Here is a 26199-nt window from a genome sequence, read left to right as displayed (position 1 = left end):
CGGAGCGCCGGGAGGAGGGCGGAGAGCCCAGCCGGGGCTCTCCACTCTCCCTGGCGGCCAGAGCGCTGGGGGGAGGGCGGCAAGCCCGGCCGGGGCTCTCCGCTCTCCCCGGCGGCCAGAGCGCCGGGGGGAGGGCGGCGAGCCCGCCACGGCTCTCTGCTCTCCCTGGCGGCCGGAGCGCCGCGGGGAGGGCGGCGAGCCCAGTCGCAGCCCCACTCTCGGGCCAGAGCGCCCCGCCGCGCCGCCCCCCTCCAGGCACCGCCCCAAGCACATGCTTGGTGGGCTGGTGCCTGGAGCCGGCCCTGCTTGAAACCACTCTGGCATATTGTTAAAGACAGCCTAGTCAGCAAGCTGTAAAGTGGCCATGTAGCAATCTCAGCTTGACCAAGGTAGGAGGGGAGGGGGTTTTGGGGTGCCACAGAAAGGGCAGCTTGACCCTGCATCCTTCCTGATAAGAATTGTGTTGAAGTTGCTGATACATGCGTTTTAAAAGAGTGAGCTATGCCCTAGGAATGTCTATTGAGGTCTCAAGGCTGCAAGTTCTGGAAAAACCCACACCTGGTTAATCAATAATCAGAAGGAACCTCTTGCTTGCAACTGCTTACTTAACAAGGTGTCTTTAAGGGACATGTCATTCTATTACTAATGTATAAATAAGGGGACTCGTTTGGGGACTGGTCTCTCCCTCTGGATGCATCTTGCGTTCCCCACCGGCAGATGGGCTGCCACTGTGCCACTCGAGAGCCACATTCATCTTTGGTAATTATCAAGGGTTGGGGGTGTTTTACTAATCTTGTTGCGGACGTGTGTAAGTGCTTGAGTCTAAGTAAAGTTTAGCTTTAAGTGAAAGCACTCTTGTGTTGTCCTGTTTGTGCCAGCCATCCATCGGTCGGACGGCCGTGTCTCCCCTGATTTATTTCCTGACACCTCCTCGCACAGAGTAAAAGTTGCCAAGAGCTTTGGGTTGAAAGAATCCCGGGTAACACTGCCTCTGGTTCCCAGCTTAACTTTTCTTTATGTTAGCAAAGTCTTGACCATTACTTTAGTTCAGGCCTTAGGCTTCATACCAGGCCTCTGATACAAGGACTTATGTTTCAGAGCCTCATCTTACTACAGGAACATTATGAAATATGAAATTAGTGAGTCTTAAACAAGAGGCATTTGGTAAATAAAATTACAAACTCTAGACACAAACAAATAGGTTTCCACACAGCTTGCATCCCAGCTTTGTCTCTCTTGTTTACCAGGGATGCCACCCTGCTGGAAATTCTATAAAGCTCACAGAGACATACAATGGCTGAACAGCATAGTCAAAGTATACATATATTTACAAGGGAGACGCATGTCTTACAAATTCAACCCTGAGACATTTGTTCTCTAACAAGAGGCAGAATTCAAGATTTCACAGTGAGAGACGGATAGCCCTGGCTAGAAACAGGCGTGACATACTGGATCCATTTTACAATCCCTGGCTGCATATGTATGCAGGGAACACTGGCCAATTAATAGCCTAGAGGTCAATGCAGCAGGAACTGAACTTGTGATCTTCCACTCTGAAAACACAGCTCCACTTGAGCGCTAGAAGAGATTCTTTTAGATTGCAGCCATAGCTTGACATGGTCTACACAGGCCAGTCTCTCCAAGGCTAACAGCCCACCCCTTGTGAAGAGGGCCATGGGATCTTTCATTACCCCATTTCAAAAGCTCAGACCTGCGGCGCATAGCGCATGTACATAAGTCTCAGTGGAATACAATAAGGACCATCACGTGAAGAAGAAGAAGAAGAAGAAGAAGAAGAATGCCGTCTACTGAACCATGACCCTCTGCCCTCGTAGCTGCTGGGTTTTTCTAGGAGGTGGCCCAGCTAACTACTGGCTAGTCTCTTCCCTTCTTAACTTTCAAGCTGTGGTCTTTGTAAGTGGCTGGGGAGCAGCCCCAGAAACCCCTAATCTAGGGGACGACTCTAACAGAACGTCCCTGCGGCAGGGTAAGTCTTTCAAGCTGCGTAGCTGGCAGGTGCCCGTCTATGGGAATGAGGCCTGATGAGTTATTTCCTCTTCAGATGCCGCAAAAGCAGAAGTGGCTAAAGAAACCTCCCGGCTGAAAAGCTGGTGATTCATGTGACCAGCGCTGAGCTGTGAAGCCTGTTAGTTCGAAGGGGCTGGTTTAAATCCAGCCTAGTTCGGGAAGGACCAAACGTTAATTACCAGGCTGAATGGCTGGAGATGGCCAATGGGTCCTGTTGCTAGTTGAACAGATATCAGGTCAGCACCCCATTAGATGCCCGCCCCAGCAGCCTGGTTAAGAACTGAAGGGCAGTGCAGACCAAGCTGCCCTCTCTTGCCCTGGTGGCCACGGCTGAGGTTCATTGGTGGGGAGATCTGACGGCTACTGTCCTGGAGCCATGAGCACGGGCATGGTTCTGGAGCACAGGCTCCAGGCACCTGGCTGTCCTGCAGCGAAGAGATCCTAGTGCCCGACCCTCAGTGTGCCAGGTCGCAGCCCCTCTTCCAGGTCCTCCAGAACCTGATGCTGAGGTTCTCTCTCTGCTTTTCCTGAACACGCCCCCCATCTGGAGCTCCACAGAGCCCATAGGCCTCTTCGCCAATCTCTTCCTGGTACTGGCCAGGATGCCATCTACCAATCTAGGAGGCAAAAGTCCTCCAGAGACGTTCTGTGCTACTGTCAGGTCCACTTCTGGTCCCTCACTGGCTCTGGACAGCATCCATTGACTCCGTGGACTATTCAATGGAGCAGCAGGTGCTCTCCGGGGTTCTCCGCTTGGTGTCCCCATCCAGTTCCCTTGTGTTTGCCTGCCCCTTCTCAGGGGGTGGGCGTGGTGCTTGGTGGGCCAACCTCTTCACCACCACATTCAGTTCCAGTACAATGACCCGGGAGATTGTGTTCCTCTAATGAACTTTTACAGCTAGGAGCGATTCTCTGACTGAGGGGAGGAATCTCGCTGCTGGAAAATCCAGGGAGGCCTGAATTGTGGGGCTGATGTGTTTTAATTGGCCGCGTTACCCAAGGGATAAATCTGGCCCAACATACTTCCTATTGTCTCCTCTTCAGGGCTGGAAGGAGCGTCCCGGGGCTCTCTCATTGGATCTAGTATTGTTGGAACAGTCTGAATGGGTTTAAACACCCTCTGAACAATCTTAAAATCGAATGGGCAGCTCAGAGTCTTCACAACTGTCAACACTGTGAATCCTTTGTCTTGAAAGAGGTTATTTGGCTGTCTTAATTCCAACCGACCCTCTCTGCCTCGGACTACGTCGGAGGACAACCTGGCGAGGGGGGGTACGAGCCCCCCGCTGGGTTAGGGCTGCTCCGTGTGTGTGTGTGCCAGGAGGAAGCTGGGATTATAAAAGAGAAAATGGTAACCCAGAACATGGGGGAGGATAAAACGATCTCCTAGCTGCTCAATACACAGAGTTCCTGCATCCGGCGCTAAGAGCCCCCCATTGCGTATGCTCCTGGCTGAGATGAAGCACATATTCCTGGGGTCAACAGATCGGGGGGGGGGGCGGGGAGGATACCAGGGGGTCAACAGATTGAGTGGGGGACACCTGACAATAGCCTTTCCCAGGTTGAGAAATTCCCAGCATGCACAGTTCAGGGTAACACGCTGCAAGCAATGCCACTAGCTCCCAGTGGCCAGTAGGTGTCGCCTGGGCACCACGTCACAGCTGTTCAGCACCAGCTGGGATGTGAAACAATTCAGATGGGAGAACTGAATTCTCTACTTGCTGCCCAGCCGGTCAGGAAGGTGTCCCCAGGCCCTTTGCTGCAGGGTGAAGGAGAGGAGCGGGGAGAGCTTTAGGGACTGGGAACTGCTGGGGATCAGGACACGGCTAGGGGGTCCGCAGAGGAGGGGGTTACCCGGTCTGGTGGGGGAAGGAAGAGGGTGATTGATAGATTCAGATGTGGGATTCCTACTGCTTCTCCGCTGTCCAGACCCCACCCTCCGCTGAGAGTGCATCACCATATATTATATGGTAATATGAACCATAACCCCCACCCCGCCTCCAACTGTCTATTTTAGACCCCCAGGCTCAGCTGCCGATAGGATGCTGACACCACTCAGCCGTACGCCCAGCTAACGTAACCGTGGTCGCTACTAGAATGGCCACAGGAAGTCAGTTCTTGGGTGAAGAGCACCTGGCTGCAACTGAGTCCTGGCAAGGCCAAAGTGATGCTGGTCCAAGACATCGTCTCCACCTGCCGTCGAAGGCTTCGGTCTCAGGGTCCTGTCTGTCTCCCTGCTAAGCTAGCTCCTGGCGTTGAGGGCTCTGAGCACCCGTTTGACTGGGTGCTAAACTCACATCGGCTCAGGCGTGTGTTTCATCCACGGTTTGAAAAGCTCGCCAAAACCTCGCTCAGTTCTGGCATTGTTATATCAGCCTCTGGTGCTGGCCGAAAGCTCCCCCAGCACAGCTCTTGCAGTGGACTAATCCGGGGAGAACTCCTAGTGTTCAAATCGGTTTCATTGCTGATTTTACGAGCGAGGCCGAACCTGCCAGGATGTGTCCCAGACGGCACCTCTCGGGCGCCCCTTTTTTTCAAGTTGGCGCCATCCATTAGGAGGGGCTGGTTCCTGGGGCTGGAGCTGGGCACAAGGTTTTGATCTTTCAAAATTAAAACGGGGGGCAGGGGGAGGAATTTGAAAAAAAATTGTGAGATTTCCCCACAAACCAGCTCTGCTTGGGCTCTGGCTGCCCTGAGACATCTCCTGAAATCCCCCCACCCCCGAGAATGTGGTTGATCTCGTGATTAGTCACAGGTTGGAATAAAGACCCTCTGCATGACTTTGGGCAAATTACTCTCTCAATGCCGCTCTGGTCCCCGTGAATCACACAGATAAACCCCTCCTGTATAGGGAGATGGGCCCTACACCTGATTTGTCTGTCATCTCCATTTCGACTGTAAGCTCTTCGAGGCAGGGACCGTCTCTGTCTCCATGTGCAGTGCCTAATGAAATAGGGCTCTGATCTCAGAGCCTCTAGGCTGGGGGTGGGCAAACTACAGCCCGCAGGCTGGATCCGGCCCCTCAGGGCTTTGGATCCGGCCCCTCAGGGCTTTGGATCCGGCCCACGGGATTGCCCCCCGTGGCGCTGCGGGCCCTGCGCCGCTCTCAGAAGTGGCCGGCACCACGTCCCTATGGCCCCCAGGCGGGGGGCAGAGGGCTCCGTGCGTTGCCCTTGCCTCCAGGCACCGCCAACCGCAGCTCCCATTGGCCAGGAACATGGAACCACACGGAGCTCTCCACCTGCCCTCTAGGGGCCGCAGCGCTTCCTGGAGCGGCGCGGGGCCGGGGACAGGGCAGGAGTGCAGGGATCATGCCCTGGCCCTGGTACATGCTGCTGCCACCCCGGAGCCGCTTAGATAAGTTGTGCCGGGCCAGAGCCTGAACCCCTCCTGCCCCCTGCCCCCGAACTCCCTGCCCTAAGCCTCCAGCCTGCACCCCGCACCCCTCCTGCACCCCAACCCCCTGCCCTGAACCCCCGCTGCACCCTGCACCCCTCCTGCACCCCAACCCGAGCCCCCTCCTGCAGTCCAAAGTCCTCCTACACCCCTGCCCTGAGCCCCCTCCTGCATTCCGCACCCCTCCTGCACCCCAACCCCCTTCCCTGAGCCCCCTCATACACCCTGCACCCCTCCTCTACCCCAATCCCTTGCCCCGAGCCCCTTCCTGCACACCGCACCCCCTCCCACACCCCACACTCCCTCCTGCACCCCAACCCCCTGCCCCGACCCTGCATACAATTTCCCCACCCAGATGTGGCCCTCAGCCCAAAAAGTTTGCCCACCCCTGCTCTAGGTGCTACCATAACACACCAAAACTGGCAGGAGCTCTAGAGTAGACTGGCCAGCAGTGCTTTTATCCCCATGCCATCTAGATCTAGATCTGTTCTAAGCAGGGTTAGACAACCCAGGTGTTGGAAACACCAGCACTTGCTATACACGTGCATCCCTGCTGTTGCTACCACCTGGGAATCTGCACTTCTACTAGACCGATGGTGGGAGAATATTCAGAAATGTCTCAGTGTAGATGCAACCAGGGAGGATTAATTCCCCCCCCTCCCCCGGCACCTCGTGGAGATGTTATCCAGGTGAGGTCTGAGCCAGGATCCTTTCTGAATGCTTAGTACCAGTCACACATGGTAGCAAGGATTTTGCTGCTAGCCGGACCAAGCCATTCCACTGCCAAGCCCTGATTCTCCAACACACTACACCAGCTTTGTGTTAGTAGAACTCCATCAACTCTAATGGGGGCTACACTGGGGTAAGTCTGGAGTCATTCATCACAAGGTCCACTACCCAGCCTCCACTGAGGTTAGATTCTCCACCAAGGTCTCCTTGCTTCTTCCATCCCCCACGAAACCTCTCAGAACACATGGGTTACCTAGGGAGGTGGTGAAATCTCCATCCTTAGAGGTTTTTAAGGCCCGGCTTGACAAAGCCCTGGCTGGGATGATTTAGTTGGTGTTGGTCCTGCTTTGAGCAGGGGGTTGGACTAGATACCTCCTGAGGTCCCTTCCAACCCTGATATTCTATGATTCTAGGAACACATCCTTTGGCTACATTTTTCAAAGGCAAAATGATGACGAGTACAAAAGCAGCCTCTGATTTTCAGTGCCTGCATTTTGGGACAGTCAGCTAGAGACAGGCAGGGGCCTGGCTTTCTGAGGAGCCAAGCACTGGAGCTGGTTGAAAGAAAATTAAGTGAAAATGAGCTTTTCGACCAAATGGACGTTTTCCTCAAAAAATTCCATTCCCATCAAAAATTTTCAGGTTATTGTTGAAAAATCAGAAACCCCAAAATAGACGGGGATGGGTGTTGTTTTGGTTTTGGTTTTCTGCAGCTGGAAAACAAACAGTTTTCAGTTTTTGAATGAAAAGCTAAGGGTTTTGTTGGTTTTCAGTCACATATTTCACGGGGAATTAAAAGGACTGGCCAGTTCAAACCACAGTGGACGTTAGTGTGAGCTGTGGGTGCTCAGCACCTCTGAAAAAATAAGGTCCAAAGTGTCTCAGGATAGACCCCACCGAATGAGATGCAGCTTTTCAAAACGTCAGCGTTGGCTGGTAGGCAAAGCACAAATGCACAATGATTCTCATCACTGCCTTGGTCTGGGCGCTAGCCCATTCCAATTTGGTCTGTTACGGGAGTGACCCTTTACTCTGGAAGAGGGATCATAGAATCATAGAATATCAGGGTTGGAAGGGACCTCAGGAGGTATCTAGTGTCCAACTCCCTGCTCAAAGCAGGACCAATCCCCAACTAAATCATCCCAGCCACGGCTTTATCAAGCCTCACCTTAAAAACCTGTAAGGAAGGAAACAACAGAGGGTCCTGTGGCACCTTTGAGACTAACAGAAGTACTGGGAGCATAAGCTTTCATGGGTAAGAACCTCACTTCTTAAGATGCAAGTAATGGAAATCTCCAGAGGCAGGTATATATCAGTGTGGAGATAACGAGGTTAGTTCAATCAGGGAGGGTGAGGTGCTCTGCTAGCAGTTGAGGTGTGAACACCAAGGGAGGAGAAACTGTTTCTGTAGTTGGATAGCCATTCACAGTCTTTGTTTAATCCTGATCTGATGGTGTCAAATTTGCAAATGAACTGGAGCTCAGCAGTTTCTCTTTGGAGTCTGGTCCTGAAGTTTTTTTGCTGTAAGATGGCTACCTTTACATCTGCTATTGTGTGGCCAGGGAGGTTGAAGTGTTCTCCTACAGGTTTTTGTATATTGCCATTCCTGATAGCTGACTTGTGTCCATTTATCCTCTTGCGTAGTGACTGTCCAGTTTGGCCAATGTACATAGCAGAGGGGCATTGCTGGCATATGATGGCATATATAACATTGGTGGACGTGCAGGTGAATGAGCCGGTGATGTTGTAGCTGATCTGGTTAGGTCCAGTGATGGTGTTGCTGGTGTAGATATGTGCGCAGAGTTGGCATCGAGGTTTGTTGCATGGGTTGGTTCCTGAGTTAGAGTTGTTATGGTGTGGTGCGTGGTTGCTGGTGAGAATATGCTTAAGGTTGGCAGGTTGTCTGTGGGCGAGGACTGGCCTGCCTCCCAAGGTCTGTGAAAGTGAGGGATCATTGTCCAGGATAGGTTGTAGATCACTGATGATGCGTTGGAGAGGTTTAAGATGAGGACTGTAGGTGATGGCCAGTGGAGTTCTGTTGGTTTCTCTTCTGGGCCTGTCTTGTAGCAGGAGGCTTCTGGGTACACGTCTGGCTCTGTTGATTTGTTTCTTTATTTCCTTGTGTGGGTATCGTAGTTTTGAGAATGCTTGGTGAAGATCTTGTAGGTGCTGGTCTCTGTCTGAGGGTTGGAGCAGATGCGATTGTACCTCAGTGCTTGGCTGTAGACGATGGATCGTGTGGTGTGTCCGGGGTGGAAGCTGGAGGCATGAAGGTAGGCATAGCGGTCGGTGGGTTTTCGGTATAGGGTGGTGTTAATGTGGCCATCGCTTATTTGTACGGTGGTGTCCAGGAAGTGGACCTCCCGTGTAGATTGGTCCAGGCTGAGGTTGATGGTGGGGTGGAAGCTGTTGAAAGCATGGTGGAATTCTTCCAGGGTCTCCTTCCCATAGGTCCAGATGATGAAGATGTCATCAATATAGTGTAGGTAGAGAAGGGGCATGAGTGGACGAGAGCTGAGGAAGCGTTGTTCCAGGTCAGCCATAAAAATGTTGGCATATTGTGGGGCCATGCGGGTGCCCATAGCGGTGCCACTGGTCTGGAGGTGTATATTGTCACCAAATTTGAAATAATTGTGCGTGAGGATAAAGTCACAGAGCTCAGCAATAAGTTGTGCTGTGTCATCATCAGGGATACTGTTCCTGACAGCTTGTATTCCATCTGTTTGTGTAGAGAGCCTCTACATCCATGGTGGCTAGGGTGGTGTTTTCTGGGAGGTCACCAATGCATTGTAGTTTTCTCAGGAAATCTGTGGTGTCACGGAGATAGCTGGGAGTGCTGGTGGCGTAGGGTCTGAGTAGGGAGTCCACATATCCAGACAGTCCTTCAGTGACTGGAAGGAGATTCCACCACCTCTCTAGGTAACCCATTCCAGTGCTTCACCACCCTCCTAGTGAAAAAGTTTTTCCTAATATCCAACCTAAACCTCCTCCACTGCAACTTGAGACCATTGCTCCTTGTTCTGTCATCTGCTACCACTGAGAACAGTCTAGATCCATCCTCTTTGGAACCCCCTTTCAGGTAGTTGAGAGCAGCTTTCAAATCCCCCCTCATTCTTCTCTTCTGCAGACTAAACAATCCCAGTTCCCTCAGCCTCTCCTCATAAGTCATGTGCTCCAGCCCCCTGATCATTTTTGTTGCCCTCCGCTGGACTCTTTCCAATTTTTCCACATCCTTCTTGTAGTGTGGGGCCCAAAACTGGACACAGTACTCCAGATGAGGCCTCACCAATAATCACAATGACTTTGTTTCTGCAAAACCTCCTCAGTCAGGTTTGGCAGGTGCAAGACTCTACATCAGTGCAGAGATGGTCTGAAGGGGGGGTCCCATTTTTACTAAGGGGGGACTTGCAACATTTTGAGGTATAAAGTGATTCATAGATTTCCAAGTCCCAAATAGTTTTCCCATCCAAATTGGGGTGAAAAGTGGAAATCTTGAAACATTTTTGCAAACTGAAAATCCAAACGTTTTTTGGATCGGTGCAACCAAACGTTTTGTTTCAATTTCACCTCTTTATTTTTTTCAAACACTATAAATTAACTTAATCCCAAAAGAAAAAGTTGTTTTTAACGAAAAAAGGGAGCACTTTTGTTTAGAAAATATGTTAAAATGGGACATTTCAACAATTTCAAAACTTTTTTCCAAAAATTTTTGCGAAACAGGAAATTCATTGAAACTGGCCCTTTCCCATGTAAAGCTTCCGGGTTCACAAATTTGCATTTACTAATGAAAAAAACGGTGTAGAAAAATTCCCAGCCAGCTCTAGTCAATAAGCAAGAGCTGGGAAGAGAACCCAGGACTCCCCCACACCCACTGCTGGGCTCAGTCACCTACATTGTGCTGTGTCAGAACACGCCTCTGTTGTCAACATCCCTGTTTTACACAGAGGACACAAAGGCTTGGAGAAGTTAAATGACCTGCCCATGGTTGCACCATGGATAAGTGGCAGAGATGGGAAGGAAAGCCCAGACTTAAAGGACCCACCAGGCTTTGCTTTAAGGCCACCAACTCCCCCATTTGGGTCATTTATATAAAGTGCTTTAATTAATGCTCATGTAATGCTGGGAAATACTCTTCTTACTGATCATTAGCACTTAACTGCACACTTTATCTTAGGTAAGGCATCACTCTTCAAAGCCATCTTCAGTCACGCTCTGCCGCTCCTTGCTAACCTCAGCAGGAATGCTGCCACTTAACTCACTAATGGGTCCTCCCTTGATATTTTCGGAATCATCGCTGTATTTCAGGCGGAGCTAAAGAGGCCTGGCCTGATTTTTCCCAGAGGTGCTGAGTCCCCGCAGTTGCTAGTGACTTCAGCGGCAGTTCGGGGTGTCAGTACCTTGTACCCCAACCCATTGTGCCCAGCCGTGAAGGAGAGAACCCATGCAATACAAGGGGGGGGGGGTTGGAGCACATGACTTATGAGGAGAGGCTGAGGGAACTGGGATTGTTTAGTCTGCAGAAGAGAAGAATGAGGGGGGATCTGATAGCTGCTTTCAACTCCCTGAAAGGGGGTTCCAAAGAGGATGGATCTAGACTGTTCTCAGTGGTGGCAGATGACAGAACAAGGAGTAATGGTCTCAAGTTGTAGTGGGGGAGGTCTAGGTTGGATATTAGGAAAAACTTTTTCACTAGGAGGGTGGTGAAGCACTGGAATGGGTTACCTAGGGAGGTGGTGGAATCTCCTTCCTTAGAGGTTTTTAAGGTCAGGCTTGACAAAGCTCTGGCTGGGATGATTTAGTTGGGATTGATCCTGCTTTGAGCAGGGGGTTGAACTAGATACCTCCTGAGGTCCCGTCCAACCCTGATATTCTCTGATTCTTTGATTCTCTCTCAAAACTGGGTTATTACGGTGGGTCACAGAGTAACGATCCTTCAGCCAAGAGTCAGAGTGTATTTAAACCCCTCTGAAAGCCACAGTGTCTATATGGACACCAAGTTCCAGGACGATCGGGTCGGCTGACACCTAGTAACCTGGAGCCCCCACACCACAATGGCACGTAGAGAGTACGGGATGGCTGGTTCACCCAGCTGAGCACAGCATTGACAGTTTCGCCCAAGGACACCCAGACACCGTTGTGCCCACGGGCCCCATTCTCCTGTAGGCAGCAACAGCCCACAGAGGGGCTGAGAAACACGTCTCATTTTGCCGTGAGGCGTTTCCACGGAAGCATCCTCATTGACTGTGGGGTGGTGAGACACAGCTCCGTCCCCCTCCCTGCCGCTGCCTTCATGGAATAGGGGTTAGGATGGGGTTCAATCTGCTTCATCTGTGGATCTTGGGACATGTTGGGAAAGGGAAGCCATCAGCACAGAGGCCCCATGTCTCCCCCAAGCCCTAACTAGGTTGCCAAATGCCAACCCTCCAGGATTGTTCTGGAGGCTTGAACTAAAGATCATGTCATGTGATGAAACCTCCAGGAATATGTCCAACCAAAATTGGCAACCCTAAGCATAAACAGCAGCGTGGCTCGTCAGGAAGTGAGCTCCCAGGCAGTCCCGGGTGGCTTCTCTCAGAGAAAGGGGAGCCTATGCAAGAACCCCAAAGCATCATCAAGATCTTTGATCCTTGCCCAGAAAAGCCCTGGCAGGGTCAGTGGGGAGCAGCTTTTCTCCAAAACCTACCCCTTTCCCAACTCAGAGCCCAGTCCCCACAGGGCACGGACTGGGGGGGAATCAGAAGGAAAGGGGGAAGCACATCATGGAGCGAGCTGCCACGCTCTTCTGTGTCCCTCCTCGCCCCTGATCTGCCCAGCTTGGGCATCCATCAGGAAACCAGGGGGACAATAGAATCATAGACTGTCAGGGTTGGAAGGGACCTCAGGAGGTATCTAGCCCCACCACCTGCTCAAAGCAGGACCAATCCCCAGACAGATTTTTGCCCCAGATCCCTAAATGGCCCCCTCAAGGATTGAACTCACAACCCTGAATTTAGCAGACCAATGCTCAAACCACTGAGCTATCCCTCGCCCCCAATCAACCCCCTAAATCAACAAGTTCAGCCCCGCCTCCCTGCAGAACCTCTGAGCAGGTGGCATGCGAAACCAAACCAACCAGTTGCTAAACAAACCAGCTCCGCGCCCTGAGCTCAACCCCTCCTTTCCATGAGGTAGCCAAGAAGTTACCAAGCGGTATCGTTATTCTTGGCATTGAACGTACAAGCGCTTCTCTTGTTGGCTCCTGCCGGACCTGCCAAGCACGTACAGACAGGACGCGGCTGGGATGTTGGAGAGCCAGCCAAGGGTGACCGGCTACACTGTTGGTCTCCATGGCACCTCAACAGCCCTTTTCAGCAGCGCAAGTGCTCGAGCCACAGTGCCATTGAGTTTCATGGGTGCGACCCTGGGGCCAGACTCACCCCAGGCAGGGGGTTAGCACGAGCTCAAAACGGGGCTTAGTTGGGACTTCAGTGAAGCAAAGGCCCCTCTGCTGGCCCATTTGTAGTGGGACAGGTCCACCCTGAATGATCAGTAGAAAAATCAGGACACACAACACCAAAAATCAAAGGAATCAGAGGTAGAGGAGAGGAATGACAAAACTTCCCTCTATGCAGATGTCTGGATTTACCGACGTTGGTCCCTTCACCACGGCTCCTCTCACAAGCATGGAAACATAGAAACACGAGGGATTTTTCACAATTTAAAATAACTTCGCCAAGTCTGAACCTTTCTTCTCAAATGGCCCCACAGCAGGTGGATGGGACTGGGGACTCAGAAAGCCTTGCAAGGTCGTCACATGCATGTACAGGAACAAAACCTACTCTCCCACCAGGGACGCCACTTCGGATTTTGGAGGGGCTACGTAGGCACCTGTAAACTCTATTTTTTGTTGTTGTTGTTGTTGGCAGATAACTTAGCAATTAGCTGACAGGAGCACCGTATCTAATTCCTATATAAAAGAAAGAAAATTAAATAAATATTTGACCCACTCAGCTCTAATACTAACATGTTCTGACATCTTGTGGCAAGTCACTTAAGGGACCCTGGTTATGTTTAAAATTGTAACGTCTATTCCTACTTTGTTCCTAACTCTGCAGAGGGAGATACCCCGTCAGGATTCCTGGGTTCTACTCGGCTCTGAGAGGGGAGTGGGGTCTAGCGGGTTACAGTAGGGGGCAGATACATCTTGGTTGTATATCAGAACATAAGAACGGTCATACTGAATAAGACCAATGGTCCATCTAGCCCAGTATCCTGTCTTCTGACTGTGACCAATGCCAGGTGCCTCAGAGGGAATGAGGCAATCATCAAGGGATCCATCCCCTGTCGTCCACTCCTAGCTTCTGGCAAACAGAGGCTAGGGACATGCAGAACATGATGTTGCATCCCTGCCCATCCTGGCTAATAGCCCTTAATGGACCTATCTTCTATGAACTTATCTAGTTCTTTTTTTAACCCTGTTATAGTTTTGGCTTTCACAACATCCCCTGGCAATGAGTTCCACAGGTTGACTGTGAAGAAGTACTTTCTTTTGGTTGTTTTAAATCTGCTGCCTATTAATTTCATTGGGTGACCCCTAGTTCTTGTGTTATGTGAAGGAGTAAATAACATTTCCTTATTCACTTTCTCCACACCATTCATGATTTTGTAGACCTCTATCATATCCCCCTTAGTTGTCTCTTTTCCAAGATGAAAAGATCCAGTCTTATTAATCTCTTTTCATATGGCAGCTGTTCCATACCCCAAATCATTTCTGTTGACCTTCTCTGGTCCTTTTCCAATTCTAATATCTCTTTTTTGAGATGGAGCAACTGGAACTGCACACAGTATTCAAGATGTGGATGTACCATGGATTCATACAGAGGCAACATGATATTTTCTGTCTTATTATTGATCCTTTTCTTAATCATTCTCAACATTCAGTTTGCTTTTTTTGCCTGCCGCCGCACATCGAGCAGATGTTTTCAGGGAACTATCCACGATGACTCCAAGATCTCCTTCTTGAGTGGTAACAGCTAATTTAGACCCCATCGTTTTGTACGTATAGTTGGGATGATGTTTTCCAATGTGCATTACTTTGCATTTATCAACATTGAATTTCGTCTGCTCTTTTGTTGCCAGTCACCCCGTTTGGTGAGATCCCTTTGTAACTCTTTGCAGTCAGCTTTGGAATAATTTTGTATCATCTGCAAATTTTGCCACCTCACTGTTTACCCCTTTCTGCAGCTCACTTATGAATATGTTGAATAGGACTGGTCCCAGAACAGACCTCTGGGGGACACCACTACTTACCTCTCTCCATTCTGAAAACTAACCATTTATTCCTACCCTTTGTTTCCTGTCTTTTAACTGGAGTGCCTCGCAATGCTTCCAGGATCATCTAAGGATCCTTAATTTATTTAATTTAATTTAATGACAAGCCTTTTGTTATCTTAATCACCTTGCCTCTGTTTATAAACAAACTCCCTGCCCTTAGGACGGAAGCTGGGAGCAGCACAGAACTCATCACATTCCTTCCGGGGCTAGGGCCAAGACCTCTGGTAGGAAACTTGGCGGGGGGAAGGGCAGGAGCCCCCTCTACCCTTCCAAATGGCACCCCTATCTCCCACTCAGATGGCAATGAAAAGAACCTCAAAGTTAGTCCAGTGGGCACATGGCGTTTTACAAGGCCAGTGATAAACGGGCTAGTAAATCCCCAAACTTACACATCCTTTACCCCCTTCATAAGCATGAGAAATGTTCAATTGCTGTTTGAAGTTTGCCCAGTCCCCCATCCTCTCTCATTTCTGAAATCTCCCTTTTTCAAGTTTAGTGTCACTCTGTCACTGGTTGGTAGCTGCTTCCCCCGCGGAGGCTGAACTTAGTTATGGCGTGGGCAGTATGAAACAATGGCTCGGCAGCAGTTGCTTGCTGCATTAGCTCCCGTGGGTTACTTGTGAGACACAGGCGTTGCTCGGTGAGCTGATCCTGCGCTTCTAAGGGCACGTCTTCACTACCCGCCGGATCGACGGGTAGCAATCGATCTATTGGGGATCGACTTATCGCGTCTAGTGAAGAGGCGATAAAATCGATCCCCGATGGCTCTTCCGTCGACTCCGGAAATCCACCGCGGCAAGAGGCGGAAGTGGAGTCGACGGCAGCGCGGCAGCGGTCGACTCGCCGCCGTCCTCACAGCCAGGTAAGTCGACCTAAAATACGCAACTTCAGCTACACTATTCACGTAGCTGAAGTTGCGTATCTTAGGTCGACCCCTGCCCCCGTAGTGTAGACCTAGCCTAAGGTGGCCACTCACACATCCCCAGAATATTGTGCATTGCGAGACTGCTGGGAATGGTCTGGGGCTGCCCCTGCTGGCACGACTGCATCTCCACCGGCATGAGCGTGCGAGGTCACACCGGCAGGGGTGCCGCGGTGTGCTCTTCAAAATAGTGTCGCCCAGCCGCGATACTGGACAAACCCATATCCAGTTTTGTCTCAGTGTTGGACACAGGACAAACCATTTAAAGCCAGGACTGTCTGGCTTAAAACTGGCCTGCCTTTGTGTGTCTGTGCTCTCACGTCACTGAATGACACGCAGGATATCTAGGCCCACAACGAACTCCTGTCACGAGGGAGTGCAAGAGAAAGCATATTGGGAAATGATACGGACACATACAGCGTTTCCATTAGCCAACCTTGGTACTCAGAATGGGAAAATGGGCGTACGTGCATAGCCAACCAAGGTGTAGCCATTGGGATAAGGTGCCGGGAGAGTGACACCCATAGGATGAGAAAAGCAACTGGATTTACCTGAATTTCAACTGGCAATCGGTTTTTGTCCAAATTTTAGCTAAACAACAACTGAAATCCCAAAGTGTGTCACACCTGGAGACTGCCAGCAAGGGCGAGAACATAACGTGCTTTGATCAGAGTCACGCTCCAAAGACACACAAAGGCCAACACTTCCGGTTGGAAACCTCCATAGGTGAGCCAAGCAAGCACCACAGAGAGAGAAAGAATTATGAAACATCTGGCTAAACCAAAAGGCGCCACAGAGATATCATTGCCTTTATATCTTGTCTCCCTGTGGCTTGGGGTCCAACACAGCCCAACAGCAGCTGGGTCTTAAACCTTGATCCTGCAGGTCCTTGTGCTATGCTCAAAGCTGTTTTCTTGCCATAGGGGTGTGAGTGGAGGCTCCATGGGGTGGTTTGATATGTGGTTCCTGTGCGACTTAAAAAGTCCCAGCTTTTGCTCTCATGGGCAGCAGTACCAGACATTTGGTTGCCCTCCCTTAGGACAGGCAAGAAGTTGATAGTTGGGAAGGATAGTTGCAAGAATCTAAGCAGAATAGATTAAACACAGAGGAGCTGGACAAGTCCACCGAGAAGCCAGATCTTCCGGTCTACTTGAGGCTCATGGAAAGACCTAGACATAGAGGAATTGGTGTGATTCCATGCCAGGGAGGAGCCAGATACTGCACCGAGGTCCAATAATCTCCATATACCACAGGCCATCTGCTCCTCACAGATTCTATCCCTTGTAGACGCTGGCACCGACCTTCACCAGGAGAGCCGCTTTAAAAGCCCTTCCGAGCTCTGCCAGCAGGGGGCAGATGCTGAATCAGGCCAGGATGATGATCAATGGTTTATATCGGGGTAGCCCCAGCCAGGATCGGGGCCCCATTCTGCCAGGCATGTTACCAACATATAGGAAGACAGGTTCTCAGGACCACCTCGACGTTAACACTCCCAGCCCATTAAGCACAAGCATGTAGGACAATTTTGCTAAACTTGGCAGGAGGCTCTGCGCTCATTAGATAGGCTTTTCTTATGGTACAGCCGCCCAGCTAATTAAATAAATCCTTATGCAAACAAGAACGGCAAGCGACGACTGGTTTAATGGATCTCTTTATTGCAGGTAATTAGCCAACAAGGCTATTGAAATTACCACCTTCAGTTACGCACATGGAAGAATAAATAATGTGCAATTATCGGCTCGGGGAGATTATCAACCTTTTCCTGTGACGATGTCGTTATGAGGCCGATTAAAATGCCCAGCAAGGGGTCAGGTTAGCTCTGATTCCCTTCTCCATAAGGGAGGGGTTTGTTTACCTAGGGGGGTCACAACTCAATAGGGGGCATGTATAGGTATCAAGGGATTGTAACCACCCTGCCCCACTCACGCTGCTAAATGGGAAATTGCTAGATCCTGGCTAGGAGATGGGTTCTAGTAGGGAAAAGGCAGAACTACCGCCATAAGGGAAACATTTAACAGAGACTGTGTCGGGGGCTTATAAGTGCATGCACATTTCCATGTCAAACCCTGTTGTCAGCATGAGTAACTGGGCCAGGAGCTGGGGAGCCCTAGGTGGGTGAGGAGAAAGCCTCCTTCCTGGGCCATGGAACCAGAAACTTAGTTCCTTCCTTGGCTATTATTCCAGACTCAGTAGACTTTGCAGCTCTCCACCGCGGATGGCAATATGGCCAGTGGATCCATGCATCCACAGATCCACGATCCGCAGCAGTCCTGATTGCTGGGGGTCATAGCACACAATGCTGGGTTCTCTCCCCTTGAGCAGACCCTCCAAAGCCTGTCCCACTGCACAGCCCAGCGTTGATGCTGTATCTGGGACCCTCCAAATACAGTGGGGGCAGGAAGTTGCCCAAGTCATATCAGTGAGTGCCTGTATTGGGACCTCTTGGTATGTCACAGGTTTGGGTTCTACCAACACTAGCCTGGCTAATGATCCACCACGCAGGACCCTGGGGTAGATCAGGATTAAGTTACACACCGTTTACCAGACTGGTGGGTATGAAAAAATTACACGCGAGCTACCCCAAACAGGCATGGGATTATTTCTGGAATTGGCTTCTCCGGAAGGCAGCTTTCCTCAGATGACCTCCCCATCACAGCTTCAGCTGATCATATTTCCTGGCTCTGAATGAGTCACTTCCAGAGAAAAAATGGGCCCAATCCCCATGCGCAGTGTGGAGTCGCCGACACCCGGGCAAGTGCTAACAAGTCAGAAGGCGGTTTGCATAGTCGATAGCGATTCCACAAGGCCCAGGGTATTAAAGAATCAGGTCCGACGTGTCTGCAGCTCGCTCCCCTTGTTAGAGTACAGTCACACAGTCATTTCTATTTCTGCAGGCTCTGCTGCACGATTTTCAGGGTGATGTTAGTTTCACAACACCCACTTGTGCAATACGGCTTAGAAAGTTATAAATAGTATATTTTCCCCTTGCGAGAGATTTGTGTACCAGGATCAAAGTAAACAGTATTTGCGGGGGGCAGAGGCATCTTTTTGCTCTGTGATCGTACAGTGCCTAGCACAATAGGGTCCTTCTAGGAATGCAAATAATGATGATAATTACAGCAATATTTAAATGGAGCACAGGGGATGAATTTTCAACAAAACATTCGGAGGGAGCGTTCCCTCTCCTTTACTCCAGGATTAATCAGCACGGAGCTCTACTGTGAATCAATTCTGTGTCACAAGCAGCGGGGCAGCCTATAATTTGTTTGGTGTGTGTGTTGCACTTTTCAGTGTGGCGGAGGTGGCTGCCATTTTGGGTCCAGGTCAGTTGCAGCACGGTTCAGAGGAGATGCACGGTGTGCTCTCTCTCATGGAGAACCACTTTTGTTCTCTCGGGCATGTCCAGTGCTGGCACCCAACTGTGCTGATGCCCTTGAAGAATTTTTCTGGCCGTCCCAAAGTCAGCAGAGTAGATTTTCCACCTCTTGCCCTTCCCTGTTCCTCAGGTTCCTGTCTGTCTCCCCCCAACCTCCTACCCTCTCTCCCAATAGAGCAAGATCATCGCCTTAGGGCTAACCAGGTATTTTCCTACAACCTCGGCTTCCAAGAAGAGGTCCTTCCAGTCACAGGGCTTCCTGAGTGCCTCCCTAGACAGAGGAAGGCTGCACAGGTGGCTAACGTAGCCTCTTGCGTCTCTTTAAAAACACCTGCTTATCTCTCTGAGAGCTGCTGATGCACCAAGTGGTTGGAGCAGTGGCTTGTTCTTGGCACAGGCCTGGCTGCATCCAGGAGCCATTTCAAACAGGACGGCACAGGAGATGAAACTATGGAGGGGCAGAGAATCTTCCCTGGGTGGCCAGTGCTGAAATCAGAGCCAGAGGAACGAGTCAGGCTGAAAAACAAGCCCGACCAAACCAGCTCCTTTGCAGTCTGGCAAGCCCCACCCCAGCTCAGCAAATTCAATTTGACACGGGCGAGAAATAACGCTACCACCAGATAGATACGTGCATCTCCGCGGCGTGTCGAGGCACCGGGACATGTCAGTCACAGGCTGCAGACATCAGAAGGTCAGGAGTAGAGGGCCACAGGAGAAGAGTAGCCACAGGAGAGCTTTATACTCCGGGGGAGCTCATCGGGGAGTTGACCAATCTCTCTGTGGTCCAGATTCCTCCACCCACCCCTAGTTGGGTGTCTTCCAAGCTTTTAATAAGCAGCCTCCGGTACAAGGTGTAATTACGAGAAAATGCTCAGCCCTGATGGAATATACGATTTAAAGTTTGAAGCACCCCTGCGGCTGGGTGGGCAGGTAAGAGCCATGCGCTAGCCTCTGACAGATGGAGGAGAAAGAGGAGGGTGTAGCTTCCGAGCAAGGAAAGTCGTGTATGTTAACAAGAGGAATAATATAGCTGCTAGTGACACAGAGAGCCATAAATGGACAGGGGCCCAGCTACAGTACCCACAGGCAATGGTACTTTTCCATCTCTCCTCCTCTGCCCCAGCAGAGCAAGGATCTTGGGTTTATACATTGCAGAACTGCTTGTGAGAACAGACTCTGACACTACAGAGTCTATGCTGGCGTAGCCCCTAGCATGGACGCAGAAAAACTCCTTCTGATGGCATAGGAACCCCACCTCGCCGAATGTCATTAGCTGTTGGCATGGCTGCGTCTACACTGGGGGGTTCGTTGGCATAGCTATGTCGCCGGGGTGTGTGTGTGAGATGCTGGTATCCGTTTTAAACGGAGATCAAGCCACAGAAATGTTGGAGCTCCCATGGCACACGGGAGCAAATTCTACACCATGGGCCTCGACATCCTGACGAGGGTCTCTGTCTTGGTTCATTTCTCACCGCAGCGTGTGGACTGGAATGGCAGGGCGCTGTGGGAGAGGAACAAGGCGACTTATCGGGGCAGTGGGCGGCTCTGGACTGGTCTTAGGGTGACCAGACGTCCCGTTTTGAGAGGGACAGTCCCGATATTTGGGGCTTTTTCTTATAATAGTCACCTATTACCCCCCATTCCCTGTCCTGATTTTTCACACTGCTATCTGCTCACCCTAACTGGTCTGCAGATGCCAGAACTCCCTGAGGAAGCTAGCACTATGCCCAGCTCAAACCAGGAGCTCACTGATAAGCAGTGACAATGTCACTTGCCCGGATACGTAGCACTTTCCAGCCACAGATCTCACGACAGATAACAAATACGAATTCCTTCTCATCGCTGCCCTGTGAAGTAGGTACAGTATTATTACAACTGTGTCCACACTGGAGTGGTTGTACTGTTTAAAGTATACCAGTGTATATACAGTCAAAGTTATATAATGTGTTTGTGTAGACAAGACTCCATGCTGTGCATAACAAGAGCTATCCCAGCATCTCACCCAGACTCTGGCTGGGAAGCTCAACCCTTAAAGGTGCAGCCCCCAGTACCACTCCTCCATGAAATTTGATTCTTTACAACCCTGACCCTAATCTCACTGAAGTCAATGGGAGTTTTGCCTGGAACTGCAACGGGGCAGGATCAGACCCGGCAAATTGCAGGTTTTTAAAGAGATTTAAACAATATTAAATGGCTGTGAGCAGTTTTTCTGTCCAAGCTTCCCATGACCAACTCCTTCACGGACATTAAGGGCTTGTCTACATACAGAAGTTGTACCACTTTACCAGTGTAATTAAAGTCGCACAGCCCCTATATGATGTGGATGGCGTTCTTTGGGTATAAAGGTGCCTTTGGCCTGGTCTACGCCTAAAACATAGGTCACCCTAGCTACGCCGCTCAGGGCTGTGAAAAATTTTGCACCTAGTGTGACATACTTGGGTCAACCTAACCCCCACTGTAGACACAGGTAGGTTGGCAGAAGAATTCTTCTGTCTCTCAGAAAGGCGGATGACCTGCATTGATGGAAAACCCTCTTCCGTCGATGTAGAAAGCGTCTACGCCACAGTGCTACTGAAGCAGGCAGAGTTGCGACTGACCAACTCTGAAGAAAATGTATCTGTGAAGTGGCTCTAGAACTAAAATATTTCTAAAAAGAAAAGGCAATCGGAAAACACAGGGATTATAATAGGGGTGACAATGAAAACCCATCTAAACATTACACCCCGAACAAAGAACCTTCAACCAAATTTACTATGGCCGGTATTCACTTAAAACTTAGGCTTGGTCTACACTACCCCCCTAATTCGAACTAAGGTACGCAACTTCAGCTACGTGAATAACGTAGCTGAAGTCGAAGTATCTTAGTTCGAACTTACCTTGGTCCACACTCGGCAGGCAGGCTCCCCCGTCGACTCCGCGGTACTCCTCTCGCCGAGCTGGAGTACCGCAGTCGACGGCGAGCACTTCCGGGTTCGACTTATCGCGTCCAGACTAGACGCGATAAGTCGAACCCAGAAGTTCGATTGCCAGCCGCCGAACTAGCGGGTAAGTGTAGCCAAGGCCTTATACTGGCATTACTATGTCAGGTACAAGTGTGATTTTTTTTTAACCAACATATGGTTGTGCCGGTATAAGCCCTAAACACTTAGGCTGGGTCTACACTACCCGCCCGAATCGGCGGGTAGAAATCGACCTCTCGGGGATCGGGACACGACAATCAATCCCCGAATCGACGCTCTTACTCCACCAGCGGAGGTGGGAGTAAGCGCCGTCGACGGGAAGCCGCAGAGGTCGATTTTGCCGCCGTCCTCACAGCGGGGTAAGTCGGCTATGATACGTCGAATTCAGCTACGCTATTCACGTAGCTGAATTTGCGTATCTTAAATCGACACCCCCCCCCCCCCCCCCCGTAGTGTAGATGTAGCCTTAGAGGCATACAAGTTCTTCTGCTGGTATAGCTTATGTCTCCCAGGGAACAGGTATCAGCTATCCTGGCAGAAGCACTTTTATGCCAGGATAAATTGCATCTCCACTAGGAAGGTTTGCCAGTTGTCAGCAAAAGGCCAGTGATTCTGGAACAAGCTTTGTTAAGCTCCTCAAACTTGCTCCAAGACTGGGCTTGATAACTTTATGGAGGGGCTGGTAGGATGAGACTACCTACAAACAACGGCACGTAGCTGACCCGTGGTTCAAAATATCTCCAACTGCCAGAGATGGGACACCAGTTCGGGAGGGCTCCGAGTTACTACAGTGAATTCTTTCCCAGGTGTCTGGCTGCTGCGTCTCCACCCACATGCTCAGGGTTCAACTGACTGCCTTATTTGGGGTCAGGAAGGAATTTCCCCCCCAGGTCAGATTGGCAGAGATCCTGGGGGTTTTTTGTCTTCCTCTGCCGCATGGGGCACGGGTCACTTGCAGGTTTAAACTAGCATCAAGGGTGGATTCTCTGTAACGTGAAGTCTTTAAACCATGATTTGAGGACTTCAGTAGCTCAGGCAGAGGTTCTAGGTCTATTGCAGGAGTGGGTGGGTGAGGTTCGGTGGCCTGCGACGTGCAGGAGGTCAGACTAGATGACCTTGATGATCTCTTCTAGTCCTAAAGTCCTTGAGTATGTCGGCTCCTTTTTGGTATCCAGCCCTTGTTTTGATTCATTCTAGACTGTTGGGAAGACATTTTCTCCCCAGTCCAAGTTAGATATTTTCACTGGGTATAACAGAGCCACCTCAGTGGGGGTCAGAGATCCAGAGTCACTGTGCAAAGCAAAAAGGACTCTCTTTTCTCCCCTCTGGTGCAACGTCAGACAAGATGGACTCCACCCCATGCCGGGGGTCAGCAGAAGGAGCCTGCCAATATTATTTATTATTTGTATTGTGGTGGTACCTAGGGACCCTAGTCACAGAGCAAGACCCAAAAAGGACTATCTTCAGATGCAGGGCTGGCCGTACGGGTGGATGACATGGGTGACCGCCGTGGTCAGGGGAGGCTCCATAGTCAAGATGCAAGGAGCAGAGCAGGGTGGGCCTGCGGTATGAGGCCATGGAGGGGGAGGCAGCGGGGGCCAGGGACAATGGGTGGGATGGGTGGGGAGGAGTGGGAGCTGGGGTGTCAATATACAAGTTGGCCCAGGGTGCCAATTTTCCTAAGGCTGGCCCTACTCAGATGAAGCCAAAAATCTCCTGGGATTTCGCCACCATTTGATCCTACCCATAGCCTCGATTCAGCCCTGAACCTGAACCCAGAACGTAACCCCGAGCTGGGTCTGAACACCACCTCCTAGAACACTCCCGTTTGCCTACTCCAAGGGGGGTTTTTAAGAATCAAATAACCTTGTAAACCCTCTAGCCCGGGTGAAGCGCTCCATCTGATCATCTCCAGGAGCAGCACACTGAGCAAACGCCCAGGACTTTCCGATCCTCCACACCTGAGTTTGCCGTGAGCCAGTCTCCGCATTTGGAATGACCATGCAGGCAACGCTTGGAAGTGACACACTCCAACTGAGCCCACACTACAAGAAGGATGTGGAAAAATTGGAAAGAGTCCAGCGGAGGGCAACAAAAATGATTAGGGGGCTGGAGCACATGACTTATGAGGAGAGGCTGAGGGAACTGGGATTGTTTAGTCTGCAGAAGAGAAGAATAAGGGGGGATTTGATAGCTGCTCTCAACTACCTGAAAGGGGGTTCCAAAGAGGATGGATCTAGACTGTTTTCAGTGGTACCTGATGACAGAACAAGGAGTAATGGTCTTAAGTTGCAGTGGGGGTGGTTTAGGTTGGATATTAGGAAAAACTTTTTCACTAGGAGGGTGGTGAAACACTGGAATGGGTTACCTAGGGAGGTGGTGGAATCTCCTTCCTTAGAGGTTTTTAAGGTCAGGCTTGACAAAGCCCGGTCTGGGATGATTTAGTTGGTGTTGGTCCTGCTTTGAGCAGGGGGTTGGACTAGATACCTCCTGAGGTCCCTTCCAACCCTGATATTCTATGATTCTACGATTGGGTCAACCCAGCTCCTGCCCTTTCTTTCTCCACCCCCTCATCTAAAACCAAAACAGAAGTAGGTAGAGACCTTGGAGGGGGAAGGGCCTGAGCCTCCAGCTAGTCAGTTCAGATAGGGAAGGGAGGAGGGTGGAGCAAATTTTCTATGCCTTGTAATCCAGTCATGCTGGTTTGCCTGTAAAAAAACAGAACAGCAGAGGAACACAGCTGCTCACTTCGCACACGTTTATGGGTCAAGGCCAACCATGATGCAGCGGAGAGTCCGGGTGTCCACCGAGAGCCCCAGCTACGCCGTCTGTGTGCTGGGCACAGAGGTCTCTATAGACATCTCTGGGTAAGACATTCATTTTTCATACCGGGAGATTTGCTGATCTTTGTCACTTTCTCTAATCCGTTTCGACTGTCCGAGGCCAATAGGGTGGGGAGCGGCCGCTAGTATTTCGTGGTTATTTTACAGATGAGCCCAAATGAAAAACATGGATCTAAACTCCCTCGCTGAAACTTGCATCCCGTCTCTGGCCCTCCATCCCAATTTCCTAGGCAGCGTTACCATAATGTGAGATCTGGGGTGAAATGCTCCCATTTTCAAAAGGGAATCAGACATTTACTGAAACTCAAGGGAAGGAGGGTGACCAGATGTCCCGATTTTATAGCGACAGTCCTGATATTTGAGGCTTTGTCTTCTATGGGTGCCTATAACCCCCCTGCCTCTGTCCTGATTTTTCACGCTTGCTCTCTGGTCACCCTAAAGGGAAGTGACTAGGTCACTTTTGAAAATGGGACTTAGGCACTTTTGGAAATTGTCCCTTGGTCTCCTTGCGTTATTTCCACTGCTGGAAGGAGACCATGGCCTGGTATCACCTTGTCCCTAAATGGCTATGGCTACGTCTTCACTGGGGGGGAATCGATTTAAGATACGCAAATTCAGCTACGGGAATAGCGTAGCTGAATTCGACGTATCCGAGCCGACTTACCCCGCTGTGAGGATGGCGGCAAATCGACCTCCACGGCTCCCCCATCGACGGCGCTTACGCTTACCTGCGCTGGTGGAGTACAAGCATCAATTCGGGGATCGATTGTCGCGTCCTGACGAGACGCGATAATTCGATCCCCGAGAGATCGATTTCTACCCGCCGATTCAGGCAGGTAGTGAAGACGTAGCCTATGTGAGGTATTAAACCAGTTCTGAAATGCAGATTCAAACACAGATAGCTGAGGCAACTGCAGATACTAAAGCCAGTGCACACCCCTGCTCAACGGATGCTATTTCTGGCCATCAGGGTGCTAGGCAGCAACCGCGCTGTGGGAGTAACTTGTAAAGAAAGAATAAATATGCCTTCTTCTAAGCACATAAAAGTACATGAATATGCCAGAGTATGTTTTAAGGAAAAGAAGATTTTTCCGATGCGAAGACCAAGAGTTACTTTATTGTGCAGAAATGAGGTTGTATTTGCTAATGCTGTTCCATTATTATGATTTAATAACATTTGTACCGAAATAGTGCCTACAGGCAAACCAAGCTGGGAACCAGTTTTGCTAGATGTTGTTCTACACATGATTATTAAAAGTATTTCTAGGATTGGAGCCCTAGTCTTGGATCGGGACCCCCACCGTGCTAGGCGCTGTACAAAAAGATTGTTCCTGTTCTAAAGCGCTCGCTGTCTAGGTAACACAATGGTCGACATTTAAAGGTCAACATTAACCTGTTGTTGCCTTATTGTTACACAAGAGCAATGGTGGTGGAGGAGCCCAGACTGGGGAGGTGAGAATTTGACTGCAGGTGCTGCAGGGTTGGGGGTAAGGGTGGAGGTTGAGGGTTTTTGGCTATGAAGATTGAGCATGGGTGGGGCGCCAGGTCCTGGCTGGCTGGGAGCTTCCACCCTCACGAGCAGCCCTTTTCTGGCTTTCACAATCATGGCAGCGTTCAGGCCTGCTGCCTGAC

The 26199-nt window shown here is 50.5% G+C and overlaps 2 protein-coding genes across 2 annotated transcripts in view; one reads left to right on the top strand and one right to left on the bottom strand.

Moving 5' to 3' along the window:
* Positions 1-26199, bottom strand: part of LOC101939677 (protein-arginine deiminase type-2) — a 143808-nt gene that overhangs the window by 95220 nt on the left and 22389 nt on the right. The gene's annotated exons all lie outside the window — the stretch shown is intronic.
* Positions 24456-26199, top strand: part of LOC101953764 (protein-arginine deiminase type-1) — a 35395-nt gene continuing 33651 nt past the window's right edge. The window contains exon 1 of the mRNA XM_065575094.1: positions 24456-24591. Within this exon, the coding sequence (XP_065431166.1) occupies positions 24503-24591 (89 nt within the window). The 5' untranslated portion in view covers positions 24456-24502. The remainder of the gene's footprint in view (positions 24592-26199) is intronic.

Source organism: Chrysemys picta, chromosome 21 (assembly GCF_011386835.1).
Source record: "Chrysemys picta bellii isolate R12L10 chromosome 21, ASM1138683v2, whole genome shotgun sequence".
Taxonomy (NCBI): domain Eukaryota; kingdom Metazoa; phylum Chordata; order Testudines; family Emydidae; genus Chrysemys; species Chrysemys picta.
This window is presented reverse-complemented; position numbering and strand designations above follow the sequence as displayed.